This window comes from Gallinula chloropus (genome assembly GCF_964237585.1).
Source record: "Gallinula chloropus genome assembly, chromosome: 18".
NCBI lineage: Eukaryota > Metazoa > Chordata > Aves > Gruiformes > Rallidae > Gallinula > Gallinula chloropus.
The window spans coordinates 12,685,461-12,704,953 of record NC_140103.1 but is presented as its reverse complement, the minus strand read 5'-3'; the positions used below and the strand labels follow the sequence as shown (position 1 = coordinate 12,704,953).

Here is a 19,493-nt window from a genome sequence, read left to right as displayed (position 1 = left end):
AGGCAAGGACAGAAGGCCCCAGACTGAGCTGAGCCATGTTCCTGGAGCCCTGGGCAGGAGACAGTGTGTGTGCAGGTCACGGGGGAGCCTGGTCCCAGCCAGTGCGGGCGACAGACAGGAGATGCTGTGACCTGCATTGGAACAAGCCCCCTGCCAGCACTTGCAGCCCATGGAGAGAGACAGAGACACAGAGATGAGGAAGAGAGAGATCTCCATGCCAGAGCAGGTTTGCTGGGGTGGGGTGGGGGGAGGGGGGGCTTGTGACTCCGTCGGGGACCAGGCTGGAGCAGTCTCAGCTTGAGAGACTGAGAGACATGTTGTGATTTGTGACTGCACCCATAGCAGTGACCCACGCCAGGGCACCTGGGGAAGAGCTGAAACCCCGTGGGAAAGAGTCATGTTGGAGAAGGTTTTAAAGGACTGTCTCCCGTGGGTGGGACCCCACGGTGCAGCAGGGCAAGGGTGTGAGGAATGCCCCCCTGGATAAGAAGAAGAACGTCTGGTGGGGAACTGACTGAAAACCCCATTCCCCCAGTCCCTGCCCCTCTCTGTGCCACAATGTGGAGGAAGAAAGGAGTGAAACCCTGACTAAAGTGCAGTCTGCTAAGAAAGGAGGGGTGGGGGGAGGTGCTTTAAGACCTGGTTGTGCTTCTCATTACCCGACTCTGGTGTCACTGGCTGTGCAGTGTAATAAATTAGAGAGTTTTCTGTCCTTTATTCTGTGTTGAGTCTGTTCTGCCCATGACACTACTTGCAGAATGATCTCTCCCTGTCCTTATCTCAACTCCTATGCCTTTCAATATATATTTTCTTCCTTGTCCAGCTGAAAAGGGGAGTGATGGAGAGGCTTTGATGGGCATCTGGCCTCCAGCCAGGGTCATACCACCATATCCCATGCCAACTTGGCGATCCTGCCTGGCCAAGAGCCGTTTCTCCAAGGATCTGATGACTCTCACTCAGAAAGAATTCCTTCAGGCTGTGCAGCCCATCTGTCCCTTTGATGACCATCACACTACAGCTGCTCCAGCCCATCTACTTCCCTTGCTCTGAGAGAAGCTCCTGAGAGAGTCACTTCCTCCAGCCCTTCCTGCACCCATCCCCAGCCATGCAGCGATGGGCCGGGTAGGAACTGCTTGTCCCATCCTCCCTGGGGAAGCTCTTACCCAGGATCAGGCTGGTGGTGCCAAAGGATCAGAAGATATCACCAGCTCTCCTCACTCCTATCCCCTTGGAGTCATCCATGGCCACAGTCTTCCCCTGCATGTCTGGCCCAGCTTTGCCTCCAATGGTTTGTCACATCACCAGCTTCTACCTGTGACCTATCAACATGGTCTGGCTAAGGGACCATTGGAAGGTGACAAAGAGGTATGGGGCCAGCACACAGCCTGGGCACATGGGGAGCCCAGACATGTGGCCAGGCTGTGGGAATGGGGTTTATCTTCCCTATGAGAAAGACAGCAGTGTCAGGGTGAACCCATCTGGTTTAAGTAGGCAGCACTGAGGAGATGGAAATGTCTGTGCTACACAGGGCCAAGTGATGCCCAGCACAAAAGGCAGCAAGGTACATTCCCATCAATGGACAGTGGATGCAGCCCATGGCATCTCCCACCCAAATACCCCAGCACTCACAGCCATACTCAGGGTGCCCCAGACCAGCCCATGCCAAGCAGGAACCTCAGGGCCCTCCCCAAAACCTCAGTGCCACCCCCGTTGGCTGCCAGGGCCACTAGGACCAACAGAGCTGCCTGGGCAGAGCCACACTGAAGAGAAGTGTGCAGTCACCTCTCTCTCAGCCCCTTCTTCCTACTGCTGCACCCACTGCTGCATGCACTGGGCCTTGCTGCCGGTACCGTGCAACCCCCTCACTGCTGCCTCCTCCTTCTGCTTCCCATCTACCTCCTCCTCCTCTCTGGGACATGGGCAGACCAGGAAGGTAAGTAAGAGCCATGGCTCGTATGCTCCTATGCTACCGTGGGACCCAGCGGGCGAGGGGCTTCCTGCTCCCTACCCACCCTAGGCACTTGCGTCCTCACACTTACTTGTCCCCTGGTCCCACATCTCCTTCCTGGTAGGGATGCAGCCACCCCATGAGGGTGTAGAGGGTGGGAACTGGGGCTGCCCAGGATACAGGGGCTTATGGGATCCTGCAGGTCCCTGAAACCTTGAGGACCCGTACCTCAGCCCCTCCACTTTCTGCAGCTCTCTCCCCATGTTGACCTCTGTCTTATGTAGGGACCTTCACCCTCCGGCTGCTCCAGACCTCCATCTTCCAAAATACTTCCTTTGTGGACACAGAAGGGCTGGGCCTGCTGGAAGACATCGAGCTTGGTTCCCTTGATAAGCACACTTGGTGCATTCGCTTCTGTCAGCCCTGGGTACGCCCAGCCCTGCCCCGCAGTGACTGGGACACCATTGAGAACATGCTCAAGATCTATTTGCAGCAGTTCAACCACCTGATCAATGAAGGTGCAATGCAGAGGGATGTGCCCTGTGAATACCTGGTCATCTTTGCATCTGCTCTCTAAACAGCATATGAAGCATGGGGAAGGACTCAGTAGTGCTGGTACTGCATAAGAATTGCTGACCACATCCCCAGGAAGGCTGTCCCAGCCCCTCATGCAACCTTTCTCTCCTCTCTGCACCTCCAGACCCCTTCGTGGCCCAATGCATAGCAGGCTGTGAGCTCTACCGCAATAGGACCTCCCAGGCCTTTGCCTATGTGGGTTACAATGGCCAGGACTTCCTCAGCTTCAGTGTGGACAATGCTACCTGGCTCCTCTCCCAAGACGCCAATCTGTCATGGTATGTCCAGGCTGTCCTCCAGAACTATACCGCCTTCAGTGAGCTGGTGGAAGTCCTCTTCAATGATACCTGTGTCGATGACATGGAGGTGTTACTGCATTATGGGAAAGCAGCTCCTGGGGCCAAGCAGTGCCCCAGCGGGGCTCCCCCCACCCCTTCCCTCTCACCCCCTAGAGATGCCTGTGGCCACAGTTTTTGCCCGCACATCCAGACCAGACCAGCTCCTGCTGGTTTGCCGTGTCACCGGCTTCTCCTCATGGCCCATCGGTGTGGCCTGTCTGTGGGATGGCCAGGAGGTGCCGCTGGGCCCAGCACTCCACACCAGCACCATCCTGCCCAACGCCGACCTCACCTACCAGCTCCGCAGCACCTTGGCCATGGCCGCCCGTGATGGGCACAGCTACGCCTGCCGTGTGCGTCACCGCAGCCTGGGCACCCGCAGCCTCCTCATCCCATGGGGTAGGTGCCTCTCATGGGGCTTCTAAGCAGCCCTGCCTTGTGGGATAGAGCAAAGATGAGAAAACTCATGGGAGCCTCTGCTCATATTTTTCGGGGAACTCAGAGGTGGTGCTGATCACAGGCGTTGGGGCTGGGCTATTGGCAGCTGTGGCCGTGGCTGCTGTCATAGCGCTTTGGGCATGGAAACACAGGTGAGGCCCTGTCTGCCCCATGGAGCAGCAGTGGGAGATGAGGGGAAATGCCCTAAGAGATTGCTGCACTTAGCACCAGCTCTGGCCTTGACAGCTGCTGCCTGCACTCCCATGAGGTCTCTTCCATGGAGTCTCCATTAGCTGTCCCACTCTCATTTCAGAAAGCACCAGCAGATGGAGGAATCAGAGTCCAGGAACTCCATCCTGAGCAAAGCAGCTTAGCCCAGAAGGGAGCCAGCAGCCGTTGTTTCCTTCTACCACCTCCACAGGGTCAAAAACCTTGTTCTGCTTTGACAAAATTCTGGGCGCTGCTGAGCGTGAGATCAACTCAACTTGGAGGTGCAGAGGAGAAACCTGGGGGGCTCCTAATTTGCTGGGCACACAAGGGTGCACGTCTGAGACATCCTCACACATTATGCATGCTCACCTCTTCCCTTGTGTCAGTGCTTCTTGCACCCACTGAGGCACTTCAGGGCACCTCGATTCCCGGTGTCAGTTTCTTCTGGTACAATAACAAATCTATGGGTTGGTGGTAAACTGTGTCCTTTTACTGTCACTTTCCGGTACTTTATCTTCAAAGCTGCCTTTTTTAATCACGTTCCAAAAATATTTGTTCTGAGACTGAACTGTGCCACCACAGCCTAACAGCACCTGCCCACAAAGCATTTTACGAAGTGCTGAGTAACACTGAGACTCTGATGTAACCTGTGACCTGCTGGTATGTATAAAATGCAATTAAAATATTCATGTTTTCTCTAAGAACACATGCCTCTCCTCAGGGTTTGGATTGTCTCAGGATGGTTATGACCAGCTGTGAATGGAAGCTGGAGCACCACTGAATTACTGGTGCTAATTAAAGGAAACAGCAAAGAAAAAAAAGGGGAAAAAAAAAAAAAAGTGTGTTTGTGTCTATACAAACACAGTCTTACATAAGCAACTGTGCACATGGGGGTAAAATGCCCCCAGGCCTCCCAGTCAAGAAAAAAGAAAGCCAACCTCCCATTGGAGCCAGTGGAGATGAGACAGACATAGGAAGGAATTTAGTTGATGCTTCCTACCAACCACAAACATCAATGTGTGGCTTCAGAAGGGTTGGTTTCACAGAACAACTTCCTGGCAAGGTTTCACTGGCAACATCTCCAGCAGCCATGTGTGAGCCAACCACCAGCTGAGTCAGAAGAAAACCCAGCTGGCCACATCCACCACACTTGGTGGCAGCTGGTTGTCCCCTGGCCAAACCCTGAGAACCACAGTGCTGTGGGCAGGGCTGCATTTCCCTGGCAGTCAGTCCCAGCTGCCGGCTGGCACTGTGGGGCTCAAGGTTCTCTGTGCAGGGAGAGTGATATTTAGCCCTTCCCAGCCCTCGCTGATCTAAGAAAGACAGATGAAACTTGTCCTGTGCAGCCAGGGCTCACCTCATGTTGGGAGCCTACAGCCTCAGCACCATCAGGCGCGTGTGGCAATTCATCTCCCAGAGTGAAACACCCTGCAGCACTCACGGGACGTGGCAGGAAGAAGCTCACCCACCAAAGATCAACTACAGGTGCAGGTGGTGAGCAAACCTGATGCGAAGAGGTGGTCATGTGCCTGACCTCCCAAGACACCCTACGTAACACACCCCCAGACTGCAGAAGGGAAGGGCTGTGCACCAAGCGCAGCCTCCCGTGCTGCTGCCCCACACTGAAGGAACTTCCTGTTAGCCTGTGACAGTACTGAGGGGAGCTGAGACTGGCAAGTGGAAGGAGAGGTGTCAGTGACCTCACAACACGCTGGCACAAGCCAGAGGTCTGCTACTGGCCTGTCAGCTGCTCAGCAAGAGGTGACCAATGGTCTCCCTTAGGAATGCAGCCTGAGGACAAGCCTTATAGGACGGGGTGGACAAACATGCCACTGCCTCTTCCCTCCCCGGTCACTCCATGGCTGAGCTTTGCCATCCCACCAGCCAAACACTCTCCTCTGACCCCAGCACTAGTGGCCCTGCCAGGAGGGATGTGGACAATGTGGTGGCGTGGCCAGACATCCCCCGGGTGATGCCAAGGTGAGCTGCTGGAGAAGTTGGTACTATTTCTGGGCCTGCCAGGCCACCGCAGCACCCCTACTTCTCTATGGGACAGCTCCACAGAAAGGAAGGGGTGCAGTGTCCTTGTCTCCCCGTGTCTGACCCAGTGTCATGGAGTGCAGGAGCTCAGCCTGCAGCAGCCCCGTATGGATCTTCTCCATGTGCTCACCACAGCTGGGGTCATCCAAGATGAAGACATGGAGCAGGGATCCCTGGTCCCAGTTGTGCTTGGAAGGTGCAGTCTGTGCATGTTGCCCAGACACATGTCACCAGGGCTGCCTTGGCCCCAGGCTGTGTTTGGAGGTTAGTGGGGCGTCCCACCCTAAAGTTCCCCTTTCTCTGGTTTCATTTCTGCCTTTGCCCCCATCATGGACACCCCCAGAAAAGAGGAAGAGAAACTGCAGGGTGAAGCAAGGTGCCAGGGGACAGCCACGGAGGAGCAGTGGGTAGGGAGCAGTGTAGGGGTGACCCAGCTCTGGTTGCCCCTTCATCCCTCCAGTACTGGCCGCTGGGGAACAATGGGGATAGAGCCAGGGGATGGACCCCACCGTTCCTATTCCTGTTCCCAGGGACATTTGTAGAGGGGGACAGGGTTCCCCACCACATAAGTCGGGAAGGAAGGGGGAGTGCCAGGCTGCAGCCCAGGCCCTCTCTGCGGGAGTTTAGAGGAGAGTTGGAGCTGCCCAGCACTATTTGTGCAGCCATGGGCCAGGCAAGAACTGTGTGTCACCTCTTCACTGGGGAGCCCCATTCGCAGGATTGGGCTGGAGGAACCTGTGCTGGAGGCATCGGGGAGGCGGTGTGGCCAAAGATGCCCTCTCAGTGTGGGGCTGAGAGTTCAGGAGACATCTTTCTCCAGTCAGGGCCACCGTCCCCTCCGTCAGGTCTGGTGCATCCCACAAATACAGGCATGGGGGCAGGCACGGGGAGGAGCAGTCAGCAGGAGCAGGTTCCTCAAGCACACATTTTCTTACAGAGCCATTTCCTGTTCTTCCCTTTCCCCGCCCCCTCCTCCTGTCCCCTCCCCAGCCCCAGCCCATCATTACACTTGGTGCTTAAGACCTTCTTTTGTATTTGCTCCCTCACACGTGTCAGTCCCCAGCTGGGGCCCTCTGGGGCCGTCCCCAACACACCAGCACCAGTCCCGTTGGTGGAGAGCCACTGCTCTGACTTCTGGGCTGAAGTGTGGGACTGGAGGGGTGCTTCTTCCTCCTGCAGTTACTCCTGCTGCTGCTGCTTTGACTTTGCTGCGTGCGCCATGCAGCCGCCTCACCTCATCCTCTTCCTCTTTATCCCCCTCTTCCTCCCTGGGATGTGGGCAGACCCAGAGGTTAAGTGGGAGCTCTGACTCACCCCAACCAATCTCACCACCCCTGTCAGAGGCCCTCACAGGCTCCTCAGGGGAGGCATGGCCACTGTCCCCTGCATGGGGAATGGTGATCCCCAACATCAAAGGGCCACCCCCAACCGCGCAGCACTCAAAGGTGCCCTGTCCCTGCCCACCTTCTCTGTTCCTGCTCAGGGCTTTAAGCCTCACTGGCTCCTGCACAGGGGCTTGGGCACCCAAGCAGAAGTGGGGCACAGGGGTCTGCAGCACGGCCTGCGGTGAGGTTCCCCCAAAGGTGCCTTCCTCCTGCAGGGAGCCTGAGGGCACCAAGGGAGTCTCGGCTCCATCTGGTGCTGTGGGCCCCTTCCAGAAGCTCCTTGTTTGTTGGGGAGCTGCACTGGCCAGAGGGTATTTGGGGTGCTCCTGTCACACAGTGTCACCGCAACCCTGTGAGACCTCATGTTTCCAGGGAAGCAGCAGACATTGGAATGCAGGATTGATCTCTGGTCTGGGCTACTCCCCTGCCCCTACCAGTGTTCAGTCTCATTGAGCTCCTGATGCCCAGGAGCCCCCCCACCTGGATGAAATGTCCTTTCCCATCCTCCATCCTCCCTGTCCTCTGCATCATGTGCAGGTCTCTGGCAGACCTAGGTCCCCACACTTCTTTGAATGTACTTCAAAGTACCTACTTCTTTGAAGGTAGCCTCACCCCAAAATGCTGAGGTGCCTCTCACCATCTGCTCCAGAGGGAGGCAGAGAAGAGATGAGGTGCCTGAAATCCTGTAAGGGGGAGAAAGACCTCGCTTAAAGTAAAACAGGGAAGGAAAAAGAGCCGTGTGGAAGCAGAGGAAGTTCAGACAGGAAAACAACCCTGAGTGAACAAGGAGGTGGGAGTCCAGTGAAGACATGGATGGGGGGTTACCCAGTGTCCTGATACTGGCCAGGTCAGAGTTAACCTTCCCAAGCAGCCAGCACAGGGGACCTGAGTGAGCCCAGGTGAACTGATGGAGCCCAGGCTGTTCCCACATCACCTGACATCACTCTCCTATAAAAGGGGCTGGTTGGGGAGAAGCATCCCTGAGTGCTTCCAGTGCAGTCTAAGTGTGGCTGGGGTGTCCTCACAGTGGTGCAGTACTCTGTGTTGTTTTTCAGGTCAATAAGGTACTCTGTATTATCACTGGGTGTAAGTGAAACTTGTCCCAGGCTGTTGTTGTTCTACTTTCATGGTGATTTTGTCAGTAAACTGTCCCTCCAGGTATGGGGCACCTGCCACCTCTCTGGGCAACCTCACTGTAGACAATTTCTACCTTATATCTTGTCTGAATCCCTTGCTTTCCTCACATACTCCGGTGCTCACTTCCTGTAGCCCTTCCTCTCCCCATCTTTTTTCCTAGAAGAGCTGCAGGTTTTCCAGCTGCTCCAGACAAGCACCTTCACCAGTGTCACCTCTGTCACGGTGTCCGGGGTGGCTCTGCTGGCGGATGTGCCCATCTTGGCGCTGGATCCTGCCAACTGGACTATGCAGTTCTGTTGGCCGTGGGCCCGCCAAGCCACAGATGAAGGTGATGAGGAGAGGATCAAGTCCCACTCCAAGCTCCTTCTGCACAATAGGATCCATTACGTGCATGAAATAGTCCAGCAGGCACAATGGGACTGTGAGTATGGGGACAACCCCAGCCCTAGGTTTCAGCTGTGCCCTCCTCCCTACCGGGGTAGCATCTGAGGGGTCTCATGGGGTGCAGCAGCTCCTAAAAGGATAATGGCAAACACTGCAGCTGATGGGGCTCATGGCAAGCAGGGGTGGAGAGGGCAGTACACTGAAAATATCCCTCAGGGCTCCTGCCTGCTGGCACAAGAGGACCTCTGTGCACACCAGGGAGCTGCCACCAAGTTTACCAGGGCTGTGGGACCTGCACAGTACAGATAAGGGAAGGAGAAAGCTGAGGGCAACTGTTCTGGGAGACATTCTGTTTGAGCGAATTGCTAACTGGCCTGAAGTGCCCTCCAAGGGGACTAAGGGTGTCCTGGGGCTCCCTGAAGCATGGTGCCATGACCTGCTGCCAAGTGCACCCTGCTGCCCATCACACCCTTGCACATGCCTCATGCCACTCATGCCCCACACGCTCACAGAATCTCTCCACTGGCTACAGCCTTGGCAGAGCCATTGGTGGTCCAGATACGTGCAGGCTGTGTGGTGCACCCCAACAGGACAAGCTGGGGCTTCATGGACATTGGAGAGGATAGCAGAGACCTCATAGCTTTTGACACAGAGAGGCAGTGCTGGGTGCCACAGCAGCAATGCCATCTGGCAGACGTGGTCAGCAAGTCCCTTACGAGTAAGAAGTCTTTCACGACACTCCTGGAACACATCCTCTCCATCTCCTGTAAGAATCACATCCTCATCTTGTGGAAGTATGGAAGAGCATCTCTGGAGAGACAAGGTGAGCGCACCCCGACCCTGGCACAGACACCCCAAAGCCCCACACTCTGGGGCCAAGCAGTGCCCCAGCGGGGCTCCCCCCACCCCTTCCCTCTCACCCCCTAGAGATGCCTGTGGCCACAGTCTTTGCCCGCACATCCAGACCAGACCAGCTCCTGCTGGTTTGCCGTGTCACCGGCTTCTACCCACGGCCCATCCGTGTGGCCTGGCTGCAGGATGGCCAGGAGGTGCCGCCAGGCCCAGCACTCCACACCAGCACCATCCTGCCCAACGCCGACCTCACCTACCAGCTCCGCAGCACCTTGGCCGTGGCCGCCCGTGATGGGCACAGCTACGCCTGCCGTGTGCGTCACCGCAGCCTGGGCACCCGCAGCCTCCTCATCCCCTGGGGTAGGTGCCACCGGTGGGGATGGGGCACAGGGTGCAGGTAGCACCCACTAGCCCTGTGAGGCACAGCTCCTGCATGGTGCTGCCACACTCCTGTGGCTCCCCTTTTCTCTCCCTGTTCCAGGAAGCTGCAGCACAGCTCCAACTCTCGGGATCGCCTCCACACTGCTGCTCCTTGTGGCCACAGCCTCCGCTGGGATGTTTTGGTGGTGGAAGCGCAGGTGAGGTGTCCCTGGTCTCAGGTTTATAGGCAGATGTGTCAGGCCAGGGGGTTGCAGCAGCAGCAGCAGCTCTGCAGGGGTGAACTCCCCACCCCTGCATGCGGCTTACAGTGGCTCTCCCTTGCAGAAAAGGTGACAGGGCCACACAGGATACCCAGGAATTCATCATTTGAGGCCTGGCTCCCCACTAAGCAGTGAGCTCACTCATCACCAGGTCTCCCTGTTTATCTCATCTCCCATCCCTGACCCATCAGCATTGTAGGGATTTTACTCTGGAAAAACACTGCATTGAACAGCTACAACCTTTCCATCGCGTGTGGCTCCTATCCTCCTTTCCCCCCCCCACAAGGTCACCTCATAAAAACCCACAAGGTCACCCCAGAAAACCCCACAGAGACAGGACAATAAGAAATAAGAACAAATCTAAAGACACCTTCACCCCACCCCTTCCTTCTTTCCAGGGCAAACTTCACTCTTGACTTTTCTGCCTCCTCCTTCCAAGCGGCACAATGGGATGGGGAATGAGGATTGCCGTCAGTTTATTATGCACTGTCTCTGTTGCTCCTTCCTCTCCACCCTGCTCCAGCACAGGGTGCCACTCACAGGAGACAGTCCTTCACACATTTCTCCAGTCTGAGTCCTTCCCATGGGCTGCAGTTATTGATGGAGTGGTCCAGCGTGGGTCCCTTCAACAGAAGTGCAGTCCTTCAAGCACAGACTGCTCCAGCATAGGACCCTGTGAGGTCAAAAGTCCTACCAGAAGACCTGCTCCCCCATGAGGTACTCTCCATGGGTCACAGTGTCTTTTAGGCATATTCACCTGCTCCAATGTGTTGTCTTCCATGGGCTGCAGAAAGGTATCTGCTCAACCTTGGTCTTTCACCACAGACTGCATGGGCACCATCAGGTGTCTGTAGCATCTCCTCCTCCTTCCTCACTGTCTCTGTAGTTGTTTCTCTCACATACTCTAACTTCTCTCTCCCAAAAAATTGTGCAGCAGATTTTACCACTTCTAAAGTGCATTATCACAGAGGCTCTACCAACACTGCTGAGTGGCGCAGCTGTGGCCAGTGGTGGGTCCATCTTAGAGCTGGCTAGAACTGATTCTATTTGACATGGGGGCAGCTTCATGTTTCTTCTCACAGAAGCCACCCCTGCAGGCCTCCTGCTACCAAAACTTTGCCATGTAAACCAAATACACTCTACAGAGTAACTCTCTGGGGGTTATCATGGGAGGCAGTTTACACTGTCCTAGGTGTCAGGGTACTGCTGCAGTCAGGAGGGATGACTTTGCACCCACCCAAATTCCCCTAGAACTTGCAACTGTACGCCAGAATACCCCAACCCTCTGCCAACCACACCACCTCCCCCTGGGGAACACACAGCCAGGTCCTCCCCAAAACCACAGCACCAGTCTCATTGGTTACTGGGGCCGCCCTATGGACTGGAACCACCAGAGCTTCCCCAGGCGGTGAACCCACGGGGAGAACTCTGCTGTAACAGCTTTGATGGTCCTTCCTCCTGCGAGAGCTGCTCTTGCATGCTTGCTGCTGGCACCATGCAGCCCTCTTGCCGCCTCCTGTTCTTCTTCCTTCTCCTCCCTGGGACATGTGCAGATCCAGAGGGTAAGTGGGAGCTGTGGCTCACCCCCTCTTGATCCCATCCCTGCACTGCAGGACCCCATAGAGGTGGCAGGGGGTGGGCACAGACAGGCTGTCCCAACACCAAGGGACCACCCCCACCCCATAGCACCCAAAAATGCCCCATCCCTGCCTGCTCAGAACCACTGGAACTGGGTTTCTGGCACTTGAGCAGCCAAGAGGCAAATGGTCCCTCAGACATGTCTGGAGTGTTGGGGTGCCCCCAAAATCACCTTCCTCTGTCAGGGAGCCTGTGTGCAGCAGGGGTTCTCAGCCCCTCACAGCTCAACAACCCTGCACTGGGCTCCAATCCCTTAGGGAGGTCCAGGGCCCTGCCCTCAGCCTGTGGGGTCATTTTTCTTGTAATTGAAGGGTTCCTGGATCCTCTGCATTCTCCCTCGTGAAACAATGCTCTAAGGTTCCTTCTGCTGCCAGAATGAGCCTCTGCCTGCATCCCCAGCCAGTTCCCCATGCCAGAGGCAGGAACTCATCAACTCTGGCCAGGGGTGCAGCCACTGCTCCAAAACAGGTTCCGCTCTGCCCTGCTTGCTACCAAAAGTCTCATTGAGCATTGAACTCAGTCTCCTATCTCCTGCTAGGGTTCAGTCTTGAGCACTGCTTGGGAGCCTCAAATAGGGGAAATTCCCCTCCCTCCCAGCTCCCCCAGCCCCTGCATTATGTGCAGGTCTCCTGTGGATCCGGGTCTGGCATGGGTGCTCCTTGCCAAGGGAGCATCACCCCAAACCACCCGGAGGTTCCCTGTGCCATCCCTTCCACATAGATAATTGACAGCTCCCAGAAGGTCACAGTGGGGTGGTGAATGGCTAAAAGAAAGAAAAATTAGAGAAGCAGAAAGAGGCTCAGAGAGCTATGGAAGGAAACTGCAAACCAAGTGAACCCAAGGGATATGCTCTGCCCTGTCCATCTGCACAGTCTTGCTCTGCCTGTCCCCAGGGACACTGCAAACCATCCTTCCTCCTGGGGCTGCCACCACCGCTTCATCCTTGAGTAATCCAATGCCACTTCCTCTCCCCACAGGTTCTTTTAAAATACACCTTTTCCAAACCTTGGTCTTCCACAACACCAGCTTTGTGGATGTTTCATCCTGGGCCACCTTGGAAGACTTTGTCTTTGCTACATTGCAGAAATACACCTGGAATATCGTCTACCTCTACCCATGGGTGTATCCAGCCCTGCCTGCAGCAGAGTGGGACAGGCTTAGAAACCTGTTCAAGATCTATGTGCATTACTTCATACAGGTCATGACCAATGATGCCAAGTTGTACCAGACACCCTGTGAGTACCAGGTGCTCAGCACCTCCTTGCCCATTTCAGAATTCTAAGAGAAGTCTCTCAGACTCATTAATAACAGCTTTCCCAGTCCAGGGCTGGCAGGAGGGAATGGGCCTCATTCTGCACCAGAAAGACTCCCAAAATACCCTGTCCTGTGTGGAGATCACATGGGGGCCATCCTAGTTCTCAGCAAAACCCTTGGCCACATTTAGTTCCACTTATGCCCTCAACACCAGCCCCCATTATTGCTCTACAGGTACCCCAAACCCCACCAGAGAAGTAATCTGAGAAAGTGGAGTAGAAGGTCAGAGGCCTCTCTGCTCACATGTGTGGAACAGGACACATGGAGCAAGCACCTGGCCCAAAATACTGGTGCAGCGCTGGTTAACCAAGAGCAGGGTGCCACTGTCCTACTGACCTGCACCCCATGTCTTGTCACTCCCCCAGAGCAGTGCTTCCTGCTTTGCCATGGCTCCCAACCATGCTGTGGCCAAGGACAGCTTGAGGACTAGAAGCTACAGGCCACAGGACAGGTTTCTCAGAGTCCTCAGGGTTCCTCGTAGGACACGCCTTCCAGTCCTTTCACCAACTTTGTTGCCCTTCTCTGGATGCATTCTAGTACCTTCATCTCTCTCTTCAACGATGGGGCCCAGCATTGCACACACCACTCAAGGTGAGGCCGCACCAACACTAAATACAGTGGGATAATCCCCTCTCTTGACCAGCTGCTTATGCTGTGTTTGATGTCTTCCAGGATGCAGTTTTCTTTCTGGGCTGCCAGGCCACACTGCTGGCTCTGACTGAGCCTGCTGCACACCAGCATCCCCAGGACCCTTTCTGCAGGTCTGCTCTCCAGCCACTCCCCTCCCAGTTTACACTTGTGTTCAGTGTTACTCTGCCCCTGGTGCAGAATCTGAAGTTTGTTCTTGTAGAATTTCATGCCCACTGATTACTCAACGTAATCAGAGAATCACAGGGGTTGGAAGGGACCTCGAGAGCATCAGGTCCAACCTCCCTGCCAAAGCAGCTCCCCAGCTCATATTGCACAGACAGGCATCCAGACGGGGCTGGAATCTCTCCAGAGATGGAGACTCCACACCCCCTGGGCAGCCTGTCCCAGGGCTCCCTCACCCTCACTGGGGAAAAGTTCTTCCCCATGTTGCAGTGGAACTTCCTGTGCTCCAACTTGCAGCCATTGCCCCTTGTCCTGTCTCCACAGACACTGAGGAGAGGCTGGCTGATTCCACCTGCATCCCATCCTTCAGATATTGATAAACATTAATTAGGTCCCCCCTTAGTCTTCTCAAGACTGAACAGTCCCAACTTACTCAGCCTTTCCTCACAGGGGAGATGCTCCAGGCCCTTAATCATCTTCGTAGCCTCCTCTGGACTCTCTCCAGGAGATCCCTGTCCTTTTTATCCCAGGGAGCCCAGGACTGGACACAATACTCCAGGTGGGGCCTGACCAGGGCAGAGTAGAAGGGGAGGATCGCCTCCTTTCTATCCAGATCTCTCTGCAAGGCCTCTTATCCCTCAGGAGAGTCAAAAGCACCTCATGGTTTGATACTGTCAGCAAACTTGCTAATGGTGCATTCAACTGGTAACAGAGCATGCAAAATACTGAACAGCACTGGCCCTAGGATTGAGCCCTGATGAGCACCACTGGTGACCAGTCACCACCCAAATGCAGAGCCTTTCAGCCCTGACATACAGCCAGTTCTTCACCCAGCATGATGTGAACCTTGTCAGCGCACAATTGGACAGCTTGTCCAGAAAGGTGCTGTAAGGGACAGTATCAAAACCTTACTAAAATCTATAAAAATTACAGCTGCCTTCCCTTCATCCCCTAATTAATTACAGGACTTTCCCTTTGTGAACTCATGTTGACCGGGTTGCGTAATCCTGTAAATGCCTTTCAGTGGGACCCAGTGTGATGTTCTCCATGCTTTTTACAGGAACTGCTGTTAAATTGAGAGTCTGTAGTTCCCTGGGTCTTCCCTCGTGCCCTCCTTGTAAATCAGCATGATGCTGGCTGGCTTGCGGTCAGCAGGGACCTCCCCAGACACTCCAGACCTTTGGTTGGTGATTGAGAGAGTCCTGACATAACATCCACCAACACCTTCAGTGCTCTGGGATGAATCCCACCGGGCCACATGGACTTGTGAATATTCAGCTGCTACAGCTGGGCCCTGACAGTTCCAGTGTCCACAGAAGGAAAGTCACTGCTCCTGCAGCCTGCTCAGAGGACCAGGCAGCCCAAGGTCTACTGGTATCATTAAAGACTGAGGCAAAACCAACATTGAATCCCTAATCTTCTTCTTTCTTCTTTTACTTTCTTCTAACTTTCTTCTGCTAGTCAGGTGACCGTCATCAACAAGTATCAGCCCAATGTTTTCTTTAAAACTCCTCTTACTATTAGTGTACCTAAAAAAGCCTTTCTTCTTGTCTGACACAATGCTGGCCAGTTTCAATTCTAACTGAGCCTTGGCCTGTTGTGTTTCCTCCCCAGGGATAATGACTTGGGGTGCAGAGGGAAGGGGAAAAGGCTGTGCCCAAGGAAGTGAGTGCCAGGCTGCAATTTCAGGCTCCAGGTCGAGCTGCACTCATGATGCCCATCATCCCCCCCAGACCCCTTTGTGTTCCAGGCCATGGCTGGCTGCGACTTGTATTCCAATGGCTCCTACACCAGATTCTATCGTCTGGCCTACAAGGCCCATGACTTCGTCAGCTTCAATGTGGACAACATCAGCTGGGACAGGCATCAGGAGAGTGAGCTGGCAGCACAAGTTCAGAGGCAGTACACCACCTTCATTGAATTCTCTCTGAACCTTCAGTATTTTCTCAATGTCACCTGCATTGACCATATGAAGAAATTCATCGAGTATGGAAGGGCAATGCTGGAGAGACAAGGTGAGAGCACCCCGACCCTGGCACAGACACCCCAAAGCCCTACACACTGGGGCCAAGCAGTGCCCCAGCGGGGCTCCCCCCACCCCTTCCCTCTCACCCCCTAGAGATGCCTGTGGCCACAGTCTTTGCCCGCACATCCAGACCAGACCAGCTCCTGCTGGTTTGCCGTGTCACCGGCTTCTACCCACAGCCCATCAGTGTGGCCTGGCTGCGGGATGGCCAGGAGGTGCCGCCGGGCCCAGCACTCCACACCAGCACCATCCTGCCCAACGCCGACCTCACCTACCAGCTCCGCAGCACCTTGGCCGTGGCCGCCCGCGATGGGCACAGCTACGCCTGCCGTGTGCGTCACCGCAGCCTGGGCACCCGCAGCCTCCTCATCCCCTGGGGTAGGTGCCACCCGTGGGGATGGGGCACAGGGTGCAGGTAGCAGCCACTGGTCCCATGCAGGTTCCTGGAGGATGGCTCTGATGCCATGTCCAGCCATGGCCTCCTGTGTGCCCGCAACCCTGCTCTCTCCTTTCTCCTCTCTCCTACAGAGAGCTCCAAGGTTGCTTCCAGAGTTGGCATCATCATTGCAGTTCTGCTGACCATAGCTGCATCCCTGGCTGGGGCCCTCTGGTGCTACAGGCGCAGGTGAGGTTTCCTCCTCACCCAGATGCACCAGCATCATCAGCTCCCAGCCACATTGGGTGGGAGATGCCTGGGCAGCGCTGCCTGCCCCTTCCAACCTCACTGACCTTCTTCTGCAGGAGATGAGAGTAAAGGTCACACCGCACCAGGAATACCACAGATATGCCCCAGCCCTCCACATCTCCCTGATAATAAACCACTAATTAACACCTCCTTGTGTGCTGTGCCCAGTGCCCACATGAACATGGCATCACACATCTTCTGCCCACCCCAGGAAAGACAGGAAGAGCCCCAGTGCAGCTCACATTCCTCGTCCCAGGTTGAAACACTAGGACAGCCCCCAACACCAACATGGTATCTCTGGCCCCAAACCCTCATCCCAGGGGGCACCAGGGTCTGCATGTAACAGCAGGGCTTAGCCAGCACCAATGCAGGCCAGTGCAGGGAATACCATTTTCCACCCACCCACACTTCTCAGGGTACTTCAAGACCTCTGTTCCAGATCCCAGTGCCTGGGACCAGGGAATGGTGACAAACAGGCATGGGGTCACCACACAGCTTAGGGGCATCGGGAGCCCAGGAATGCAGCCAGCTGTGGGAGCAGGGTTCACATCCCCCATGGGAAACACAATTGCACTGGGAAAAAACCTGCCTCATTGAGTACTGGGGGCAGCAGCACAGATGGGAAACAGATGTCTGTTAGAGCAGGACCAGGGTCTTTTGTCAGGTGCATCAGCAAAGGACATTCTCATTGAGGACAGTGGATGAAGTTCACATCTACGTGGTACCCACACCTGCACTGGGGGCAGAGAAGAGTGCTTGAGTCACCCACACTGCCTCAGGTGTCAAGGTGCCACTGTGGTCATGGGGGACCCCATCTGTAGCCACAGGGATGGCCTTGCTCCCATCCAAATGCCCCCAGCACCTGTAGCCCCATGCCAGGCCAGCCCAGCCCAGCCCAGCCTTTTCATCCTTCTGTGATCCCTTGGGTAAGGGGCTTCCCCTTACCTGCCTGCCCAGGCACTCTCCCTTGCACCCTCCTTATCCCTCTTCCCACTGTGTCCTCTTCTGTTCTGGGTTCAACTAGGATAATTTTTTCCAGAAGCTGGGTGGGGGGCAGCCAGGACGGGAGACCCAAACCACCCAAAGGGGCATTCCATGCCACTGACACCATGCTCAGCAGAAAACGGGGCAAGGAGGGGAGGGGTGGCACAGCTCCAGGATGGACACACGGCTGGCAGGTGGTCTGGCTTCAGAATGGATCTGAGTGTGCAGTCTGAGTTGTGTAGTCACTGGGTGAAGAAACCGTGCGGGTATCACCATTCTGTATGTTCCAAGTGCTGTTGTTCCTCTGCTGTCCCCATAAACTGGCCTTATCCCAAGCCACAAGGTTTGCCTTTGCCTTTTCCTTTGCCTTCTCTCCATCCCACAAGGGGATATGAGAGAGCAGCTGGTTGATTTTAATGCTGTCTGGGGCTGCACCCTGACACCTTCCCCCAAATGCAGCGTCCCTTTTCCTCCCCACACGTCCCTAGACCTTGACCCCTTCCTCATCTCAAACTCCCACCACCCCACCTGTCCCTCCTCTGTCCTCACAGGTCTCTTCCTGCTTCCCACATGTCCCCACAGTGTAAGGGTGAGATGGGGTCCCAAGGTTCCTACCTTCACAGCCTGATATCCCTACCAGCAGCCCGAGGTCTGTCCAGCTTTATTTTGCCTAAGCACCTGTCAGTGGTGACACATGCTGCACCTTATGTCACTGCCTTTCCCCAGGGCCACAAGCAGCAGACTAGCTGACCCGCCCATCCCAGCCAGCCCTCCTGGTACCCCTGCCCTCCTCACCCTGCCATTGGCCATGCCATGGCCCATTCACCAGTGGTGATCCATGATCCTCCTTGTGTCACCAACGATTCAGGTGGACGAGGGGTGAGCATGGCCAGGGATGAAGGAGAGGGCTGCCTCACACTGCTCTGGTCTGCCTCAGACTGCCCCCCCCCCCCCATCCCTCCCAACCCCATCCACCTGCTCTGACAAAGCCCAGGTAAAGATCAGAAAAGATCTGAAAAAAGCCCATGAAAACCAAACAAAAACCCGACAAAAACTTCCCAGTGTAGCTTGTGTTATACACACATGGTCGTGGTCACTTCAGTGGAAGAGTGAAGAAGTTGGGGTCTTTGGCCAAAGGGAGGGCTATGTGAGCACAGGTCAGATTCAAATTGGGGATCAATGGGGCCCAGTGAGAGTGCCACTTTGAGGCAGTCTCCCTCAGAGTAGCGGGTCTGCAACCTGGGGCTCTCCCCAGGATTTGAGACACCACCTACACTTCATCTTCTGTCCAGATCAAGAGACCTCATCTGATACAGGTGAGTGATGATGTGTGTTTTGGGTCATTTACCATAAACCCTAGAGCTCTTAAGTTGTGAGAGTAGTAATAACATCCCAATCAACATCCTGAGCCTGTGGTTTCTTAATGATATCACAAGCACCTGCCCAAGCCAGGTGCCTGCTCCTGCCCTAACATCTACTCCCAACCTGTAACATCACAAGAACCCGAACAGGCCCTGGAAAAAAGGTGCCAAATGGATGAAAAGGCTTAAACTTTTTCTATGATTTGGGATCCAGTACATGTGTCGGGGACTTCTCTGGGTGTTGGTGCAAAGAAATGCCTCTTAGTGGTTGAGGTCACAGGAAGGTTTATCTCTACCTCTGCATCAACCTCATAACGCACCAGCTTGTCAGGGCCTTTGCACTTCCTTCACTATGCTGTGTTTTGATCAGCAGTAATAACGAGTTCTTATAGACCATCCAATGAGCACTGAAATAAAAACTGACAAAAACAAGCATGTCTTGTAGTTGAGGAAGATGGTTTTGAAGGTGCATCTTTGGCTCAGGAAGCCTCTGTTTGTTCCGGGTAGCAGGTAAACACTGAAACTTGTCTGAAACCTGCACTAAATGACCCAAACAGACACTAAGAAACTAATCAGAGTGCTAGTAAGGGCTGCTGACTTAACAGTGGTGAGGATGGGGATTCAGTGCAGGGGTTCATTCCAAAATTCTCCAAAGTCCTCAAAGAGCCTTGCTGGAGCTCTCTGAAGCCAAGACCCTGTTTCCTCTTTGCCCAATCTCCATTG

At 55.0% G+C, this 19,493-nt stretch overlaps 2 protein-coding genes across 2 annotated transcripts; both read left to right on the top strand.

Annotated features, from left to right (window-relative positions):
- Positions 1-6,769: 6,769 nt before the first annotated feature.
- On the top strand, positions 6,770-10,059 carry LOC311198756 (T-cell surface glycoprotein CD1b-3-like; the record flags this gene model as incomplete). The annotated part of the gene is made up of 6 exons (XM_084272760.1): positions 6,770-6,841; positions 8,205-8,493; positions 8,989-9,279; positions 9,384-9,668; positions 9,790-9,886; positions 10,014-10,059. The coding sequence occupies 6 exons, from the start codon at positions 6,770-6,772 to the stop codon at positions 10,057-10,059; spliced, it is 1,080 nt and encodes a 359-aa protein (XP_084128886.1).
- A 1,385-nt stretch (positions 10,060-11,444) lies between these two features.
- On the top strand, positions 11,445-16,369 carry LOC311198433 (T-cell surface glycoprotein CD1b-3-like; the record flags this gene model as incomplete). The annotated part of the gene is made up of 5 exons (XM_084272382.1): positions 11,445-11,511; positions 12,565-12,822; positions 15,448-15,729; positions 15,834-16,118; positions 16,269-16,369. 5 exons carry the CDS (start codon positions 11,445-11,447, stop codon positions 16,367-16,369), a joined length of 993 nt encoding a protein of 330 aa, XP_084128508.1.
- Between the last annotated feature and the right edge of the window lie 3,124 nt (positions 16,370-19,493).